We start from the raw sequence: 20,734 nt of genomic DNA, 5'->3' as shown, positions 1-20,734 counted from the left end.
CTATATGTGTATAAGTACTGCATTATCATGAAGCGTAAAAGTGAAGCAATAGACTGCCCTTCAAGGAGCCTAACGACAGATGGAAACCTTTTCTACAATAAAGACTCTGAAATCACCAGCATTTTAGCTTAACCACCGCAAGGGGGCGGCAGAAAGTTAGGTGGGCGGATGAGATTAAGAAGTTCGCAGGGGTCAAGTGGATGCAGCTAGTACAGAACCGGGTTAAGTGGAGAAATATGGGAGAGGCCTTCGCCCTACAGTGGGTATAATCAGGCTGCTGCTGATGATGATGATGACCGCAAATTTTACCACCGCACGCGCGCGAGCGCGCGTTCTACTGCAGGCCCCAAATAAACGTTCTACCAATCCAGTCCAATCCAATATCCGGATGTGTGCATCCACTTTGTAATATATCCATACATACTTGCTAAAACTAAAACAGAATAATTACGTTTGGCAGTCTTTGATTTCTCATGTATCGATTTCAATTTCTTTTGTCGAGATAAACTTGTACGGCGCTACCCTGTGTGGGCGGGACGGAGGCGTCTCCCGTGGAGGCCGCGGCTGTTCGGTCGTCGTCTGCTTCTTCCATCTTGAACTTCTCGCAGGACCAGGCCATGGACACGATGGCGGCGTCCTCGTTCAGCGTCACCTGAGCCACCAACTCGCCGTGCATGTCGTTTACCAGGATCTGTCCGTTCGATGTGCCGAACAGCACCTGCGGAGTAAAAGCGCCAGCAGAGGTGTGAGCGGTGGTATCAACAACCTCCTGGTGAAGTCCTCGCTCCATCGAAGTTACAATCAATTCCGCTAATGTGAGACACTCCGCTCACATACACTCCGCTCACATATACTCTCATTTTACTCCTTGTTTGCAATCAACAGTTTACTGTTTCATTTGACACTGTGTAGGTTCAGGGGCCAGTTGATGAAATATCTCCTGAAACAAAAGTATGCTACGAAACATGACTGAGGAAAGTTACAGGAAGGACAAACTTCTGCATACTGTCCCGTAAAGCACTTTTCCTTGCCGGAAGGAACCTTAGTTTTGTGAGACAGATTGTAGTTTTACAGCAGGAAAATGATGAATCACAAGTTGTGGAAACGGTCACCATAGCTTTTACACCAAAGCTTCATATCCGTAGCCCTGTTAAATAAAAAACAAACTGTGTTGAACCTCAGCTTATTGCAGAGCGCCGTTCTTATGCTCCCAGTTGGCGTTTAGACCATGAGTCACCATTGGTGCCGTTGTCGAAGTAACCGAGCGAAAGAAAGTCACGAGTCATGAGAGAGTCCCGAGCCAAACAGAATTTCTCCAAAGAAGAGTCTTGAGATCTGCACCGCTCACTCCATGGCTCTTCTTTCTCTTCTTCTGAGAAATTCTCTTTTACTTGTAAGAGAACCAAAAAAGGACTTTGTAACTGCACATGCATACATACAAGCATATTTAAAGTTTTTTTTACTCAATATATCGTGAAAATGATTAAATAGCTTCACACAAATTTCCCATTAACAAGTACTGAAATTGACGTTAGGATTTATTTTTTCTGCACAATGCAAATAGTTTCATGTAGTGTTGTATTTAACGAAATGTAGGGGTTGCAAGAAACATTGAAAGACTGGAAATTATTGAGCAGCGGCTGCACAGGTTTCTCAGAGTGATTTGCGACTCATGCTTTACTTGATTTTTATTTTTATTTTATTTTTAAGGCATGCAATCTCTTCAAAGAGTATTTAAATTCTCTTGCTTGACTTGCATTATATCTCCAACATTTCTGTACGTCTCTCGATTATCAGATAGTTCGCAAACCTATGAAATAAGGGTGATCTGAACCTGGCGCGCTTCTCGTTTTGGGCGCTTTGTTTTGCCATGTGTCGTTACTACAGGCAATCGACACGATGGGTGCGATTTATTACATTTTGCTCCTATTTAAATTTTTTTCCTCCGTACTTTTAAAATCTGTAATATATTATATGGCATGCGTGTTCGGCAAGTCGCGAATGCAAGGAGATTGTGTTCGCGCTGTTTTTGTACCGCAATTTCGTTCTTGCCCTGCTACTCGATTAAGCCAGGAGAGAAGCTGTAGCCGACCCTGAAAAAAGGTGGCTACAATCGAACACGTGTTTTATATTCCTTTTGTCTTGTGACCTTTTCCTGACTAAACAGCCTCCTATACTTTTTTGCGACCTTTTCAGGGGTGGTGAAATGACATTAATAATGACAGCGTTGCCAGCCCGTCCCCCGCGCGCATTTTCATGCCCACCAAGAACACGTGATCATACGTGACACATGATCGAAAGAGCTTGTTCCTAGAAATTCGCAAATTTATTATAGTCGAGCTGGGAAACGCTTTCTTTCATCAGCAACAAAGGTTGGCAGTTTTCCTTTATGACATACCATATGGTCACCGACATTTGCAGTACGAAAAAACATTGGTACTGTTATCGGTTCAAAAAACAATCTACAAAACAACCGGTGTCAATAGAAGACTATAGTGCTACTTATGTTCTTAACATACGTGTTACACACCACCTACTCTTCCGACCGAAAGTTCTAGCTTGAACGCCACCGCATGAGTGTGAACCTTTGCGAGCGGAGTGGTAGCACGGATCTAAAAGGCAACGCGGAGCCCGACGTTGTTTGCGCCGGACGAGCCGAAGCGTAGAGCGCGCGCGGGTTTGTTTTCGTTCGCCGGCCGCTCGGGGCCGCGTTACGCGGCAAAAAGGAGAAACAGCAGTGGGCAAAGCGAACACCGTCAGAACCTGGTGTATGATGAACGGCGTCGCAACATTACTCCGGCGTCCGCATCGATCCATCTCTATCGCGCGCACACGCCGAGAACGCTGTAGCCACGCTGTTGCCGCTGCTGCTGTGGGTACCGGCGCGAGGCAGTGCCCGAGTGCGCGTGAAGACAGAGCACTGCTCTTCGCTTTATGCACCGTCCCGTGGACTTGCGTGCAGTGCGGCGCAGCACGCTTCTCAGGAAAGTTGCCCGAGTGAAGGGAGATTCACGCGTGAGTTAGAGGGCAGTCAGCAGTTGCTTCTATTGAAATTTAAAAACATATTTCCAGCACTGAGAAAGAAAATTATCTCCTTTGGAAAGGGCCAAACACGCAAGAACAAAGGCGAAGACGAGCCGCTCGATGGCGCTGTGATGTACTACCCTGTGTTCATCTTCATTGTTGCGTGTAACGCTATCTACAGACGGCGTGCTATGCTGTAAGATGTTTGGGGGCTGCCCAAGTTCTCGCATGTTTCTTAGACACGAGATCTGCAGCCGGAGGAAATAAAAGGCATCGCCAGAGTGTTAAGCAGGCGAACTCCAAGACCTACGCTGAAAAATTCATCCTTCAAGGAATCCTTCCATAAGTCTTGTTTAACATTTCTCGCGAACAATGGAGTAATGTATAAATAAGCAAGAAAATAAAAGCGACATGCTCAATAAGAAATAAAAGCGGAGAAAAAATTGTTTATTCCGCTGTGCAAGGATCACATGCATTCGCAAGGGCTGGCAAATGTTGACGGGCATATCTTTGGGGCGGTCTAATGTTGCCGCCGACGGATCCTCACATCAACGCGAACGAGCCTACACACATGCAAAAAACAACAAATCAATAACGAAGTACTACGACGCATTTCGTGAGACGTGAAGTCTTCAGCTCAGCGCTCAACTTCACAAACGAGGAATGAAGACAAAATAACGTTCGACCAAATGGAACCAGGAAGGCGTGAGATTTTGGTGTGAGGCACTCGGTGTTCATCCCAGTACGTTCATTCTCTACCAGTGGTGAGCCTCCTTTTCCTCTGCCTTTCTCCAGGTGATTCTGACGCCGATCACACCTTGTAAATTCACTCTGAGCTCTTATTACCGGATCTGCTTCTCTCATTGTCGGAGCATACACTCTGTGAGACTGTGAGACGACGTACTGTCTTCATTCCTTACAAAAGCTTTCTTAGCCGCCTGGAGGTCTTCTCTCCTTAGGTCGCTAAACATATGGAGTTCTTTGTCTGTGTACAGGTAGCCACGGAGGTTTACAGGACGTGAACTGTAGCACTACAAAAAAAAAAAAAAAAGAAGAATTTTCTGCCAGCTTAGCAGTGCGGCCTCGCTTCGAGGACGCAGTGCTGATCGCACCGACCACTATAGATTTTTTTCTTTACCGTCTATTACTTGAATTGCCCAGCACTTCAACATTTGTTTGCGATTTCCGTGCTCCGTAAAGTTTGCTGGGGCACTCTGTACAGTATTGTTATTGTCGGTAGCACCCAGCCGCTAGCACCCATCATGATGCTGCACGTTACTACCAGACTTACGCGTAGCTCTTTCCAGCGGCGCTCGACTTTTCGTAGGCGCGTGAAAAAGGAGCCGCGAGGGAATCCGTAGGACGCACCCGCTCCGAAGATAACGGATGAAGCCGGAGCGCGAGACGTCTGGAGCGCGGCTTCATCTATCAGGGAACGCAGAGAGCGTGGGAGACGAGACGATGCAGCCTCCGTTGGACGTCAAGGCTTACACGTGCGCCGTATCAAAGCCCGCTGTACGGCGTTCATCGTAGACCCACCTGCCCGCCTGTTTGCTCTGTTTTTGAACTTGCCCGTCACTCGGTGCCCTGGCTGTCATTTTCGAAATTGCGTGCCTCTCTGCACTTATTTTCTTCTTTCTTCTCGGTTTTGAGCCTTGGGCTGTAAACTTGATCCGACACGTGATAATCCGGATGATGCAGAGAAATTTCTCGTTTCTTTTTTTTTTTTAATCTGTGGAACAGATGCTGCTGGGCCAGATCCTGCGTCGTCACACCAAGAAATTATGAACAAGCGCAATTTTTCAACGGGAAGTCGTTTATTACTATTTTTTTTTATATCCAAAATTGCGCAATGAAAATCAATATATCCGCAGAACCTCTTTCGGGACATTGGCAGCTATCTGCTATATATTTTCCAAAATGTAAGGGACGCTTAAGCTTCGACGATAAGGCTATGACGTGACGGCCCTGATGGCTCTTTTCTGTGGCCTGCGAGCCCAGTTCATTTACCGTCTCTCGAAAAAGTCTGCTGTCCAACGTGCCACTGGACTGAATGGAACGATGGATCGTAAAGGTTGTCATCAAATTGTACATGAACTTTGCTACTCGCTTAATCGCTTATCTTTTTATTTTTGCCTCTATTATTTAAGTTCCGTCCTTAAAGGCGAAACTTCACCATCATCCATTTTTTTTTCTTCTTTCTCGCACAATCAGAGAGGCGACGCTCTCCCCTCTCAATAGCGATATGAGTGAAGGACAGCGATAAGGAGCGGAAGAAGCCAATGGGTCGCCAGCGACCAAACTGAGAAAACTGATGTACCAGTTGTGAGAGGCAAGCAGCCATCTTTACGGACTGTACTCTGTTCCAAGCGAGGATCCTTCGGCGGACGATCGGTTCCCTTTTGCCATGATCAAGAAAGTGAATAGCAGGCCACTTGTGTGGTGCTGTCTGGAAAGCACTCGCCAGCAGCATGTAACTCCCTACAGACACTCAAGCCACTACCTCCAGTCCAAACAGATCTGCTGTAACATATACGATGGTTACGCCAGCTTTAGTATCCCAATAACAAGAGAGAGAATCGCAAGTTTTCAGATGAATTACCAACAGAAAAAGAAATCCCGCATTTCAGACACTTGAGAGTACTTTAGCTTATGATTTGTAAGTCAAACCTGCGTAAGGCTATTGAGCTTCCTAGCCACCAGCCTTTTGAGTATTTCTTACCGAAAAGAAAGATCGTCGTTTAGATTCGACGCGAGTTAGCCTGACTATGTGCTGTATTGTTTGTAGAAACAACTGATGTCCATTATGCTGTTCTCCCATCCCAATTCGCAACCGCCTCAATACCGTCATATTCACCATGAAACCTGCATCAACCTCGTGTACAACTTTCCATACCTACGTAACAAAAACGATCAACGTGTCACCGACAAAACTGAGGCAGGTCACTCTTGAATAGGCACAACGTTCTCCCCACGAAGTCATGCGGTGTACGGGAAGATCGTTTAATGTCCTAAGCTACGGCCGTTCCTTTCGCTTGATGTCGTGGTAAGGACGATCCTTTTTTTTGTGTATGCGTGGGCAATTCGCGTAAACACGCAAGTAGAAACGGTACTTCCACTGTGCTTGCATGAGACATGTCTTCAAACTTGGAGCAAGATTTGGCATGGTTGCTGTATTCGAAAGAGCGATCTGGGAGTTTCGAGTTCAAAATTCTCGATTTTTAATATTATGATACGCAGAGCTTTCACTGTCATGAGCTGGCTAGTATCAAATTCGTGGTCATTCATCTTAGGGGAAAATATTACGCACACCTCCGGGGCTCGCGATCGATTACAACTGGTTGATGCTGCATTACTACGCCTTACTTATTACATCGACCTAGCTGGCACGATTCGCCGAGCTTTCAAGCGACTTGATACCGCACAGCTATCAACGGCAGCTTAAGTGATGTGAAGCTGCCGTGGTTGAGTTCTAAAACCCTTACCAGAAAACAAACGCACGAAAACGTCTTCCGCAGGTAGTTAGTGCCACGAGACGAACGTACAGCGACATCTAAGCGCGCATAACAGCTCGGCATTATACAACGGTAAAGTTCCACGCTGAAAGTTGCTGGGCAGACATCTCACATACACTGCATGCAAAATGACTTTCGTAAAAAAAGAAAAAAAAAAAAGAACACAAGCTTAATTTCGAATATACAGCTATCAATACGCCAGAACCAAACAATGTGCGCACCTCAGTGAGCGTGATTAGCTAGAAAAAGATCACTGATCGCAAGCACAAACGAAAAAGCTAGCTTTGTTTAACTCGCCTAATCAATAACGTGCTTGTGCACATGGGTACCATGACTGAGACTTCAGAAGTTCAGTATGGAGTAAGCAGCAACGACCTCTCGAATCGGTTGATAATTACCTCTTCCACAATTTTCAAGAATAAGTCGGAAGTTCCTGAAACGGCTGTCCAGAGCGACGGCGCGCTTGAAGCACTTGACACCGACTAAAAACGCCACTTCTAGAATAATCAGCGGTAGTAGCTTATGGCTCATGTCTTGTGATATTCTTGCAATGCCATTCAGAAGATAGCGCGACAATCGTGCATTCCATAAAATGTTACACAGTGAACATCACGACGTAGTTCGCAAAAAAAAAAAAAAATTTTATCTCTTCAGAACCGCAAATACGAGCCGCACTTCTATACACAAGGGGTACTGTGAATATATTTAGTTCTTCACAGAGCGACCGTAATCAGATATAAGACACCCCAGCAGACTCCGGTGCAGTATTCATTGCTCTTTGTGTCGGCGCTAGTACATCCAACAAGAACACCCTCATCAGGGGTCTGTTTTCAGTGATTCCCCAAAGCAGCCCTCCAGGGCTTGCAAGCTCACCTTGCCGTGAATGCAATGAACAGCCCGTCAGGATATCCGCCCGCGATATGGTTCACTCTGTCATCGCTAAATGATACTGTATACCAAATATTTTCAGGCAACGTGGTTTTGCAGGCAGTCACCACGAGACAAGATCGCACAAATCTCCCGCCACTCGGATGAGCTTTAGCACAGTGGCTATACTGCTTCGAACACCTGCGCGGGAAATCCGGGTTACCCACCCAGTTACCCAGCCGTTTACCCAGCCAGGAAACTCCCAGCCAGTTATGAATTAATGTATACAATCGCTGCACCCTGATCTAGAGCTCTGGCTTCTTCTACCTGGCTTACCTCAGCGTAAAGCACTTTGATGCGTCATTCATGAACCATTTCTTTTTGTTATCTACATGGATGGTAACCCTGCAAGTGACATCAGCGGGCGGCAATAAAACCTTAGCACATATTTTTTTTGAACTCCCCGCATACATAAACGAAATACAGCCGCCATGCCGCCCGCTGGAGTGTCTTGAGCCAAGACCGCTGACGGAGCTGAGTATTCTCACTGACAGGGGCGATCATCAGCGATGAAGGCCTCTCAGGCACTTCTCCGTTTCATGAGAGTATCGGAGCTACATGATAAGCTATGTGTTCAGTGTAAGCTTTATACCCTTATTGCCTTTCTTCATTCCTCGTTATGACTCCCCATTCCTGCTCCCCACTGTACGGTAGCAAAGCGTATTCTTAACGTCCCCGCTTTTGCCTTTGCTTATCTTCCTCCTGCTCCTTAACTATTCTGTGAAAAGCACAGGATTAGCTTTGCAGCCAATATTTCGCTACGCATCAAGATTGCAAAATTGTCTTCGACATGCTCATAGCACTGTCTTGAAATATTCCGCAGTTTCCTCACAATTGAATGATGTCAAAGAAAGCTTCGGGACATAGGACAGAAAGGAAAAAAAATAAGGTGACGTTTAAGCCCTGCTTTAAGACATGATGGAATAGTTTTAAAGGTTCCCTTCAACAGTTAGTCGTCACACAAGATCACCGTTCTTAGTCCAGATTATCAAAATACTAAACTTCAATTTGGCCAACCTTCGCCACCTCAATTTCTCTCTCTCTCTCTCTCTCTCTCTCTCTCTCTCTCTCTCTCTCTCTCTCTCTCTCTCATCCACACACAAACACTACCACTCCATATACCCTCGTAGCTCAGCAAACTCGGCGTGCCAAAGCGGCCTAGTGTTCCCCTTTAACTCTCGTCTAGTACTCTGTTCGACATGTTTTTAGGTGTCTTTTGTGGACTTTCATAAAATCTCTCTAAATAGTTCATTTATATAAAGCACATTTTCAGTCTAATAAGTACCACGTTAAAACATTACAGACTAAGCTTAAATCTGCTTAAGAGCATAAATGGCGAAATACACTGTTTCCAGTAACTGCATCATTTTCGCTCTGCTATTATCATCATCACTAGTGCTAGTACCATCTTTATCAACTAATGCACCATCACTGTAATCGCTGCTACCACCAGCGCCATTATCATTGCTACTATCATCATCATCATTATGAATAACTGTGTCATCGTTGTCATGGCTACAATCGTCCTCACGCCAGACAAGGAGAATTACTATCGGTTTCTCACGAGTCCGGCATGGAGTAATGGTTAGCGTGTTCGGCTGGAAACCGGAGAGATAGCTAGATTCATGCGGTGGAAACTCCCTGCCAATAGGCTCAACCAGCGAACACATCCAGCGAACGAACACAAAGTCACAATAACTCTAGAAAGCCTTTCATTAATTATTAATTAAGAGAGGGCGAAGGCTCTATTTGGTGATCTTGGGCTTGATCTAGAAAGCCTTTCGCCTTAGAAAGAAAGAAAACATATGTAGCCTAACCGGTACCGTGTCCGGCTCGCGACACAAACATCGTGGGTTCGAATGACAGTGTATATTTTACGTATAGTCAACTGCTTTAAAAAAAGTGCCTCCGTAGCTTTTTTGCCGTGCGCATAATGTCGACCTTGAACCGAGGAGAAACCACGGTACCACTATGACGTCACTCAGCAGCTGCCGCAGCCGAAACCGAGCGCTTGCCTCTGCCTAGCCACGTGACAGCCATGACGAAACAGCCATGGCAGGAGCCGTGAGCTCGCGCTGTATGATAGCTTCCGCTACCGCTCAGCCGGACCAACGCATTGCAACAGCTCTCCACAATTTAACGCCAGCAGTCATCATGAATGATCTAGGTGAGACGCCTCGTGAACTGTCTGACTCAGAAGTGCCAAAGACGAAAGGTCGAATCCGATCATCCAGTGGACATAGCTCGCCGAGTGGTTGCCGCACAGAGACGAAGAGAGGCCGGTCGAGCGAAACTTGCCGCCGAAACTTCAAAAGAACGTGAAGCCCGTCTCGCCAAACGTCGCAATGGCGGTGCCGAACGCAGCCAAAGACGAGCTGAATCAAGTGCCTCATCATCATCTGCAATGACCACTTCAACAGAGTAAGGAGCTGGTGAGACGGACCACACGATTAAGCATAACGAGTGCGTGTCCGCAATCCGACAGTTTCAGCGCCAGTTTACGAACAGCCCGTCAGGCAGTGTGTTCTTTCGCTTTGATTACTTCGCTTAATGTTGCTCGTAAAAAAACGTCACACAACTTTACCCCATCTGCAGCGACACAATTCTCATAACAAACAATTCTAAGCATCCGCACAGCATAATGCACAAGAAAACACTTTTATATTTTTTGAGGGGACAGGATTCATTCTGGATCTGCCAACAGCTGTACTTTATATCTTAGCCCTATTCTGCACTCCCTGACACTAATCATTGACCCCACGTTGGGACGGGCTTCGGATTCTGTCTAATTGCCAGAGCAGCTATTAATATACACGATGTATATAGTTCGTGGTTTGAGCGGTCTTCCAGAAAGTCTGACACTGGCGTTGACGGTATTGCGAGGAAAAACAAATTGCCGACGATTACGTTACTTCCTAACGCAAAGTATGAGCGCAGCTCATCAGCTGTTTCAGCTTTTCGATAGACCGAGGCAAAGAATTCGAGCAAGACATGCAATCACAATTACAGACAACTTTTAGGCAGGCTGCTCGCAATGGCGAACGACGGCGGTTATGCGTTTCGGCTCGGGCGGTACACATATCGTGATCCGCCGCCACCAATCCGGCGCTCTGATTGCCGCCGCATAGGGACGGAATTGGAGGGGGAGCGAAGAGAGCAATTAAGTTATCGGGAGGTCGCGGGAGGCAGCGCGTGGGCCCAAAGAAACGTTTTCGCGGCAAAAAGATAGCAGTGACTGACTGATGTTGCTGACGCCGCTAATATTCCGCATCGCATGCTGTTTGCAGCACTATGAAAGGTAAGGGCAGTTCGAGCTGATCAGGGTGGCAACGTTACATGATTGTTTCTAAAATGTAGTTGCCGATGGCGGCACTCAAAGGCAGGAGCACAATCCCGATTGGCCTAGATGGCCCTTACCTTTGGCATAGTGTTGAAAACGGCTTGTGAAACTTATTATAGGCTTAGGATTGACTGTTCTTCAATAAGACAAAGGTAGCCACGACTGGACCCACATATAAAGCAAAAGAATGTCGCAGTAGACAGCGGCGCAGTGTGTTGATCGACTGTCAATCACACATATTATTCTCAGCTGCGGGGCATGATGGTATGCTGAACATGCAAACCATCATCTAGCTATCGAAGCTATTGGTCTCAGTTATTGATGAGCATATTTAGTATGCTATACTTAACACAAGTTAGAAACGCAGTTTTTCATGCATTCATTTGCAGGTGACATATGGTTGTGTTGACAGTGCATTCCAATTTTCTTTCGCTTAAGTGGCTTCTGCTCATACACCGCTATGAAAACCTTTCACAAGACAGGTATCCTCGCGTGTAAAGCACCGAATGCATAGTTTGGTTGACTCTTTTTGGCAGCGTTTACAAGGAATAAACATATTAGTAGACTGCGTGCGCTTAGAATCCCACAAACGTGTGAAGATTTGGTTTGGTTTATGGCGTTTAACATCCAAAGCGACTTAGGCTATAAGAGACGCCGTAGGGGAGGGCTCCGGAAATGTCGACTACCTAGAGTTCCTTAATGTGCACTGACATCGCACAGCACATGAGCTCATTGCTTTTCACCTCAATCGAAAAGCGACCTCTGCAGCCTGGATTCGATTCCGCATCCTCTGGAACAGAAGTCGAGCGCCTAACCATTGCACCACCGTGGCGGAGCCGTGTGAAAATGTTTCATAATCTTGTTATTGTTGAGTTATGCGTTTGCGAAAACAATATTTGAAATGCTGTATATGTCTTTTAACATTACTCTCCAAACAGTTCGATACCACAGCACATTTTTGCGAAGAGATACAATGCACCTTCAGAAATATCTGAAGGTTTGCTTCGACAAACTGCACCTCTCTTTCCTCACTGCTCCAGCCTTCGACCGCAAGAACGAGCCTCTTCTCCCGTCTTGCCTTTCGTCCGCGAGCGTTTCTCAAGAAGAATGGGCCAAGCCTGAAAAGAACTGCTGAATACCTCGAGTGCCAAATAAAAAGTGAACGCATCAAAAGGCAATCTCTGGCAAGCCCCTTCGGAGCCAACCAACGCGTCTCGAGATTTCCCATCCCTGGGGATTTCCTCTGACGGGATCAGCGCTCCCATTGTATTCCCCTTTAGCGGCAGTCGAGAATTCAGTGACAACTACGCTTGGCGCTTTTCCGTGGGGTCTGATGGGACGTTCACGCATTGAAAGACCACTAAGCCGCAATTTATTTTTGCTTTATTATTTCCTATTGTACGTGGACAGAGTTCGCCGTTGAGAAAAAAAGCAAGAAAAACCAAAAGGAGCGGTACATTTTCTGGACTATAAAGCTACACGAGCTAGTAGCAAATGGTTGTTTTGCTCTGGCACGCTTTCTATGGTCCGTTTCAAATTTACGGCTTTTTCCAGGCGCTTAGTCGCGGTCGGGCACTTCCGCAATCGGTATCTCTGAAATTTACGACGCCTCGTTTTGATCCTGAAAGCAGACTTTGCGGCCTCGGAAAGGAACGAAGCACTAAACTATAAAAGTGCCGCGGAACTTCTTTACGAAACGAGCTCTCGAGCTTACAGCTTTGGTTTAAAGAAACAACTTTGCTGATCTCGTAAGAGATAAAACAAAACGGTTTAATATTTTAGCTTATTCAAAGCGGAATGTTTTTACTAGTGTTGCTACCATTCCATAGCGCCTCAATTTTGAGGTGGGGTTACCTCTCCAGACGAATAACTAAGCATACATTTCAATAATATTCCTTTAATATTTACAATAGCATGCTTTAATAACCTTTTCAGCTCAATTGCATTGGATAACATGACACAGTCTATAATATGCAAACAGGACAAACACTGATACAGTCCTCAGTGGAAATCATTGATAGAGGCGGGTTTTTGCTCGATAAATGCCGATAAATGCGGTGTTATCCTATTTCATTCTTCTCCAGTTTTTCAAAACGTTGCCTGAATTTCTTCAACTGATTTAGGCTAATTCAAGTGCGCGCTAAAATTTGAGTAAAAAAAGCTAGCAATTATTTTTGAGATTCATCAAACAATCCCGATGTCGACGACTTTGAGGCAAGCAAATCTACGACACGTGTATGGGGAAAACACAACAACCCTACGGAAGAAAAAGAAAGGCTAAACTTCAGCGAACGCACATGCTGAAGCACTTCAGTTTTTCTGAGCGCATCCTCACTTTTACTCGCTTCTCACAAGTTTTCTGTGAGTGGCCCTTTTGGGCTTTCAGGGAAAGAAAACGTGCGGGCATTGAAAGCAAGTATGCGAAATAAGTTGCCGCAACACGGGGCTCTTGAAATACGAGGAACCGTGCGCGAAGCGCAGAACTGACAGCCCTCTCTGCATATCTGTAGTGGGAAGCTGAAGCGGACTCTCTCTGGCAGCTCTGGAAGAAAGGAGAGCAGAAATTCTGGAAACGCGTTGCTCTTATCTCGTCCCTTTCTTTTTTCTTTTTTTTTTATAGTCGCGACCATCCGATAAACACGCTTTATTGCCGACTCGCAAAAACGACGATATTTATGCGGGCAGCAAGAATGGAGACGTTCGCTTATGGTTTTTCGCATGTGCACACGGGTGCAATGTGGAGGCGTGCTACGATCGCAAGGCGTAGGACTGACGCTGTGTCGTGTATATCGAACAGTTTTTTATTATTTTTTTATCCCTTCTCCTTTCAAACCCCCCGTTTCGTTTTCTTTTTTCTGGGAGAATATTTTCTCCCAATTTCACTCTCGTGTTTTGTTCACTTCATGTGGTTCGTTAAACGCATGCGCGGTTGTTATGCGACGCGGTATGAACAGATTGCCCTAAAACGGTGCGATTTTTTCGCTATGCTGAAACGCAGTGCTGTCGAAGCCAAGTAAATCTTCACAAAATGCTGATTACATAGAACTGTAATGTGTAGTTAGGAATACGAATTGCTCAGCAGTAACAGAGAGGAAATCCCCTTGCCTCATCAAAAAGAGGGTTAAAGTTTTCTGGTCAAATTTGTGGGTACGAGCCAGACTTTCGCGCGCTAAATTTCGGGTTCCCTTCACGAAGTCTACAGGTGCAGTGTCTTCCATATCATTTATGCATTACTTAACCATATAAAGTAGCCGCCTATGCCACAGCAGCACTGCACAAAATGATAACCGCGTTCTGGTAAACTGTGTACCTGAATACGAAGGGCATGATAGACCCTTCAGAAGCGGCAGGTTTCTGCAATAGCGAAAGTGAAATCAAAACATCAGCAGTAGAAGCAGGCAGGGGAAAACAAGAGTACTCGTGGCGTAAAAACAGAAATGATACTTTGGCCCAGCCATCAAATAAATCGAAATAACTGACTTTGTAATTTAGGAAGAAAGAAGCTTAGAATGGCAAAAAAAGAGATAAACCGCAGCTAAATTTTAAAATATTTAAGGACAAATAGCAGGGCGGTCGCCTTCTCCTCTAATTATCACTTATCTCTTCTTACCCTCCTCCTCCACAGCCCCGTTGCGGTGGTCCCTAAATTCTACTGGGAGACAGTTTTGGACTGTCCCCCCAATTCTTCACGTTCCTTATTTCCCTCCCCCGTCAAGAACCTGAAGTTCTTAAAAGGCAGGATGATGCTTACAACCACGCTAACTGAAAAGGCACCAAAAACAACGGGAGTGATGTGGGCGCAGGAGAAGCCAGTTCTTGGCTCTTTCCTAACTCTTGGCTTTTATGACGCATCAAGGACAGACTTTTCAGCGCCTATATGCCTTTCGCCAGCGGTATAGCGGCCATTAGGGAATTTACTCTCCGACCTTATAACCGAGGCTTCTCTGGAAAACACTTACTCGAAATCCTGCTTGTCAGTAGTGCGCCCTAGAGTCCTTGACACACTCTTTTAGAGTGATTTCTCAGAGCTGGCTAGCCAGCGTTACTGTTTTATCAGTGCTAGGTATTCAAAACTTTTCGAGCACTGAACCAGTGGTGTTAAAGATGACCATCCTCTAGCCTGAAAAAAAAATCCAAGCAACCACATAGTGGTCAGAGCGTAGATCACCCGGACGCGCTGGCAATGGTGTGTCTTGTCGGTGGCAGTGGCGTCAACGCCCCTCGCTTGTTCGCGGAGTCACGAGTGTGATTTACCTAATTCGCCGACGAGCAGGCGCGGCTGTACTCGTAAACTCGGCGCTGATGCACCTCAGAGTACGCGCCTAACAAAAGGCGTCTCGCCTTTCCCTGTGCTCAAGTGCCTCATCCGCTCTTCTTTCCCATGAAGCGCTCCGGCGCGGAGACAGTGCGGTGTGGGCAGTTCGTGCTGTCAGACCTACTGCAAGGTCAGCTTCACAACTGCAGGGTCAGCACCTTACCGAATCGGCGCAGAGAGTGTGTCCTGGACGTCTATGTTGGAAGGATCACGCAGACTGTGCATATAACCAATTCGAAGTCTTTGTACATCATTAAAAACTTCAAACTACAGATCTATAAAAAGAAAAACTACAGATGTATAAACAGAAAAATCCCCTTGATGGAGGACCTAAAAAGCTAAGTATTAGTGCGTTTTTCTCTTGTCATTATATAAATAAATCACTGTCCCCGATCCCCAGCCTGTCACTGTTGAGACGCACAATTCCGATGTCCGAGTGCCTGCAGCCTGACGTCAGACTCCACCCCTCGCTACTCTTAGGTCCGCCACGGTAACAGACTGAACTTGACAAAGCTATATTTTTTTTATAAGCACGTCGCCTTCGCAGGGGTTCTGCACACAGGAATGTGTTCCATGAAAGGAGGTACACGACGGCGTCATATGCGAGTAACTTAAACGGTCCAGCGTACCTGGTGGTCGTCGGGCGTCCAGATGCCGCACAGCACGGCCGCCCGGTCCAGGTGCAACGTGGAAGACCAGTAGCGTTGGCCGGCCACCGAGCCGACGAGCACGAAGCCGTCTCGGTAGCAGATGAGCGCCATGCGGCCGTCGTGGCTCCACGCGAAGTCGGTCACCTGGGTGTTGCGGTCATTGATGAGCTCGATGGACCAGCGTCCCTCGTACTTGATCCACACAAAGATCACTCCGCTGCTGTCACACGACGCCAGCTTCTGGTACGGCTCATTCCACTTAACCAGCGTCACCTGCGAAGAGAGAAGCGGCGCTTGTCAATTCTGTTCACTGGAGGGTACCATCGCGAATGTATGCAAGGACGTGCTTAGGTAGAATTATAATAGAAGTAGGGAGACCTAGCACAAATAAGGGCCAGCTAGAAATTGGTCGAGTTGTTTACTCTTACCATGCTGTTTTCGGAAACTTAACCTTCATATGTTTGATTATCAATTGTTACGTAGAGAAACGCGCAGTCTAAGCTTAAACATGCTCGCTATGTTCAAACTGACATTACCTCCTATGCGGCCGCATATCGACGTAAAGGAATGCAAGTACAGAGAGATCTGAAGGTGATACCTCGCATGGCCTGCCATTTGCCTCATATGCGCGGTCGAGTCAGAGGCATTCGCATGAAGACGGCAACCGTGTTCTAGTTAAGAATAGAAGCCCTGTGCCATTTTTAAATTATTATGAACTGTGATTAATATTTATGCAAATATTTTTTTCACTAGCCCAGCTGCAAACTCTTTTTTTGAAATAAAAAAATCGAGATCATGGACGGCATGGTTTACGGTGCGTTTAAATTTGCGTGGGCCGGCTGTAACCTACTCAAGCGAAGTGCGAACAGTCAGAGCGCGCAGCTAGAGTGTCTCACATACAATCCTTTTCTTTTTTTTTTTCTGTTTACAAAAGTTGTTAAAAACTACGAGAATTGCATAGGTGAGGTCTATGCAAGTAGGCTTCAGAGTTAGGCAGACATCATGTACTACGTACGCGATAGAGCTTGAATGAGTGGAAAGTTAGGTAAATGAAATTAATTAATCTATTTTATTTTTATTTAGATGTGTAATAGTATACTGCTGAATTGAAAGCGCCCACCATCAAAGGTTAGCCCTGTTTAAAATTTTCTTAATTGTCTGAGCGTTTCGAAATACTGAATATCAAAAATACGCACTGCAACGCTCGTTAAGTTTGCCTTCCACCATAGCGTTATACGTTATTACGTCATTAGGAGCGGCGATGTCGCCAAAACCATGATGTCATTTTTATCATTAATCACACGCGCTTTGTCTGCATTTGATGCGTATGACATGGAATAGACACCCTTTTCTGAATGTGCAATGCCAGGAAAGGCAACTCAACGAGCTTTCAAATGCACATTTTTTACCTTCGATGTTTCAGAGCACATGAGCGAATAAGAAAATTTTGAAACGGGATCCATCTTTGGTGTTGACGGCTTTTGATTTTGCTCAATAAAATTGGCTTTTAAGATAAACAAATACGAAGTTGTTTTGGTAATTATTGCTAATTGTTCATCTAATCATCAAACTCTATCAGATGCATGATGCCCACTTTGCTTCAAAACCCACCTACATAAACTGCACTAACGTGCCTTACGTAGTTTATAATATACAAGTTGGTGAGCGGTTAAACCTCGTACTAAATCTTTCCCCCAGTAACCAGTTTTCTAGAAATTGCTCGTATATATGCTGCGATTGTACAAATAAGCAAGTCCAGGCACATTAGTGCATCGACTGCAATGCGGGATCGGACAGGTGATTTTCGTCCCGCGCAAACAATGTGCTGAATAGGGGCCGGTGCACAGGATGTAATTTTTACACCAACAAATTGCAGCGCATAATCTGTATGCTAAAAGCTCAGATAATAGCGTTAAGTAGCTGTGATAACACAGCAGCGTAAAGCAGCTGAGTTAAGTGGCTGTGGTTAAGTTAAGCAGGTCTATAATCACAGTTTTAAAGAAACCAAAGCGCGTTGTTGCGTCGCTCATTACTCTGTTGCCACAAGCCGGGCGCACCTTTTACACCGTCGGCGATAGAGCTTAGGGTGCGCAGTTTAATTTGTTGCTTCGCACTTTACATGAGATAAAAAGTGTGCTATTCGCGTAATAAGTCGATGGCGAGGAGCACCGTGCATAGATTTACGACGTCATATTTTTAAAAATCCCCATTCACCGACAAAAAGCCTTTGCTGCGTGAAACATTGACTGCATATAAAACGCCAGATACCCCCCCCCCCCCCTCCCCCAATTGCGACAATTTAGATTGCATTCTACTGTTTAAAAAGTAATTTACACCACTGCGCTTGCTATTGGTGATGCGTTAACATTAATATCATCAGGCCTTCACTTTTTTTCCAGAGCTCCCGTAGGTACTGCTTTTGTCTACTCTATTTTTTCTCTTTCGCATATAACCTCTTGCGGTACTTCCTATTCTTCCGCTGGACTAAAAAATCATGAATGATGTATATTCACCCCCACGCATCCATGCACACCGCGCACATTCTTCTGTAGATGTGGGTTGTTTTATCTGTTGTTCAGGTGCACTTGAATCTATACTTTTATACGGAGCAGGCCAATGGTACCAGCGCAAAAATGAGTCCTCAAGATAATGGCGCGTAAGCCTCATAAATGATTACACAGTTAAAAACTGAAGCTATTTGTTCACGATGATTGATACAGATCGAAACGTTCGAAATGACTTATCAATCTGGGCGTCTTTGCACCATGCTAAACAGTGTAAGCGCCTCCCGTGTCTCTTTACGTTTCTATAACTGCGATGCGCTGCCCTTCATCCGTCTTCTGAATAGGCTGGCAGAGTTTCAGCCCTTTCAAAAGTGGTTGCACGCACTTTGAGATAGTTTTACCATAAATGTCCCCATTTGGCACTACAAACAGGTGCTTGCCTGTAAGGAATTGAGTATACGCATGCACATATCGCGCATGCATAGTTAGGGCCTGAAAGCAGCGGTACCGACAACTGCATACTGCATATAAGGGTATGATAAACTCTTTTATTCGCTTTCTGGAATGCATGGCTGCCGGAAATTTGTGAAAATTGGTCTGTAACCTGGTGTGCGCACTTTAGGCCGGCTTCGCTTTCGTATTTAACAGATTGTTTTGTTTGGCATGGTTAGCTCAGCACTCTTGCTTTATGCATAGTTGAGTCACTCACACAACCTGATAGAACATACTGGTTTCCTTTTTTTTTTTTTTTAAAGAAGCTCAATTCGGCATTTAGCGATACGTATTCGAGTCAACGGAGTTCTTCCTTGTAGAAGAACTGAGCCTTTGGCTACAAAATGAGTCCGTAGATATCATCGTTTAGTCCGATGTCTGAAAAGGCGGATTTGCTGGTATATATGCGGGCGTATCACTTATAACTATCATAAAGTTTAGGAAAGTACGTTTCTGAAAGAAAAAAAAGTTCAAGACATAGAGATCACAACTTTTTCTCAAATCGAGTGTGATAACGAAAACGCAAGAAGAGCAGAAACTACCCATTGACCCACACAAGAAAGATGTTGGCCATTTTCAGCAGCTACCAATCTGCGCGCTCGGGAAGCAGTTAACAAGGTTTTATTCCTTGTTTTATCTTCGCTAAGCCGCCTTTTCGTCCAAAAGATGGCTGGACGACACTTTTAGCGACGGTCGATAGCATCTGACTAATGCTAATGGCCCCCCCCTAATTGCGTTCGTAAGGGAGAAAATAGACTGCCATTAACATCGTTCCTGCGAGGTCCATTCGCAAGTGACATGGATCTCTGTCATTTAGCTTCCTCCCACGCTACCCCGCTTTGCAGCTGGAGTTGCCCTAACTGCAGTAATGGTCAGTGTCGGTCAATGTAGTTGTCATTTTATTCCTGGCTGGGGGCCAGTAATCCAGAAATCGGTAGCAGTGCAAAAAAAAAAACAACAAAAAATAAAACGGAAGTTCCGCAAGCGATGTACGCAAGCCTTAATAGTCGACGGCAACAGCTTCCGGGATTCGGAGATGACAAGAAAAGGAAGCTTACTTGGGAATCGTAAAGCTAATAAATGGTGCAATACATCAAAATATATCAGAATGCTTGCACTGCATGCTCCATATGCTAATATTATCATGAAGCCTAACGGCTCGAGAGCTGCAGAATAGCTTTGTTCCCGGACACGTGCGCCCCCCGTATCCCGTAATTCCTTGCTACCCGTTGTCCCCCTCTGGGCGCAGTGGACTGCGCTAAGTTCATAGCGAGCGAAGAACAAAGCTGCTACGTGCAACATTATGTGGCAGACAGAGCGCTGTAAATTGAGTGAATGCCAAAGAACAGGAAGGCAGTCGAGAGCGGTAGAAGCCCAGATGGAGTAATGAGGTTTATAAGGTTAGCTGCGAAAAAAATGGACGCGGCTAGATCACGACACGAAAGATGGAATCCAGCAGCTTAATTCCCCTCGTATACGATGGTGATGTCCATGCGTGAGTGAGGCGGAAAAATAACCCCTTCCCTGGAAACATTTAAATTACTTGCATTCTCTGTCTCTCACTCTCTCCTGTGGAGAAGCTGGATCTGTATGTATTTTCTTTAGTGATGAAGTGCAGTCATGGATCTGGCTGATACGAAATGCATCAGCATGAAGTACATGAGTTGAAATGAAATTTATGCTTGAGATTTATGGCTATACAACCGGCAACGGATGTGGGACAAGGTATTGTTGCTTATGCATTCGGCTTCCATGGAGCCAAGCCCGGGCTGCCTTGCCTAGCCAGAACTTAGATCCTCCTCAATATTACGCCCGTGATTTGTATCAAAGTGTTCCCATTCAATTCTGGAGCCGTGTGAGTAATTTATATAGAAATATCTCAAACATCTTGTAATGCTAATAACTGTATATTCTGTGTTATTAAACCACCTCTTGAGACAAGCTGCAGACCACTAGTAACACTAACG

General features: G+C 45.5%; 1 protein-coding gene across 1 annotated transcript in view; it reads right to left on the bottom strand.

The window, feature by feature from the left end:
• The window catches only part of Tusp (WD40 superfamily protein Tusp), a 38,317-nt gene extending 22,277 nt beyond the window's left edge, over positions 1-16,040 (bottom strand). The window contains exons 1-2 of the mRNA XM_084590163.1: positions 15,751-16,040; positions 523-718 (exon numbers count right to left, since the gene is read on the bottom strand). Coding sequence (XP_084446289.1) covers positions 523-718; positions 15,751-15,882 — 328 coding nt within the window. The 5' untranslated portion in view covers positions 15,883-16,040. The remainder of the gene's footprint in view (positions 1-522; positions 719-15,750) is intronic.
• Between the last annotated feature and the right edge of the window lie 4,694 nt (positions 16,041-20,734).

Source organism: Amblyomma maculatum, chromosome 1 (assembly GCF_055883805.1).
Source record: "Amblyomma maculatum isolate TAMU_Amacu chromosome 1, ASM5588380v1, whole genome shotgun sequence".
Classification (NCBI taxonomy): domain Eukaryota; kingdom Metazoa; phylum Arthropoda; class Arachnida; order Ixodida; family Ixodidae; genus Amblyomma; species Amblyomma maculatum.
This window is presented reverse-complemented; position numbering and strand designations above follow the sequence as displayed.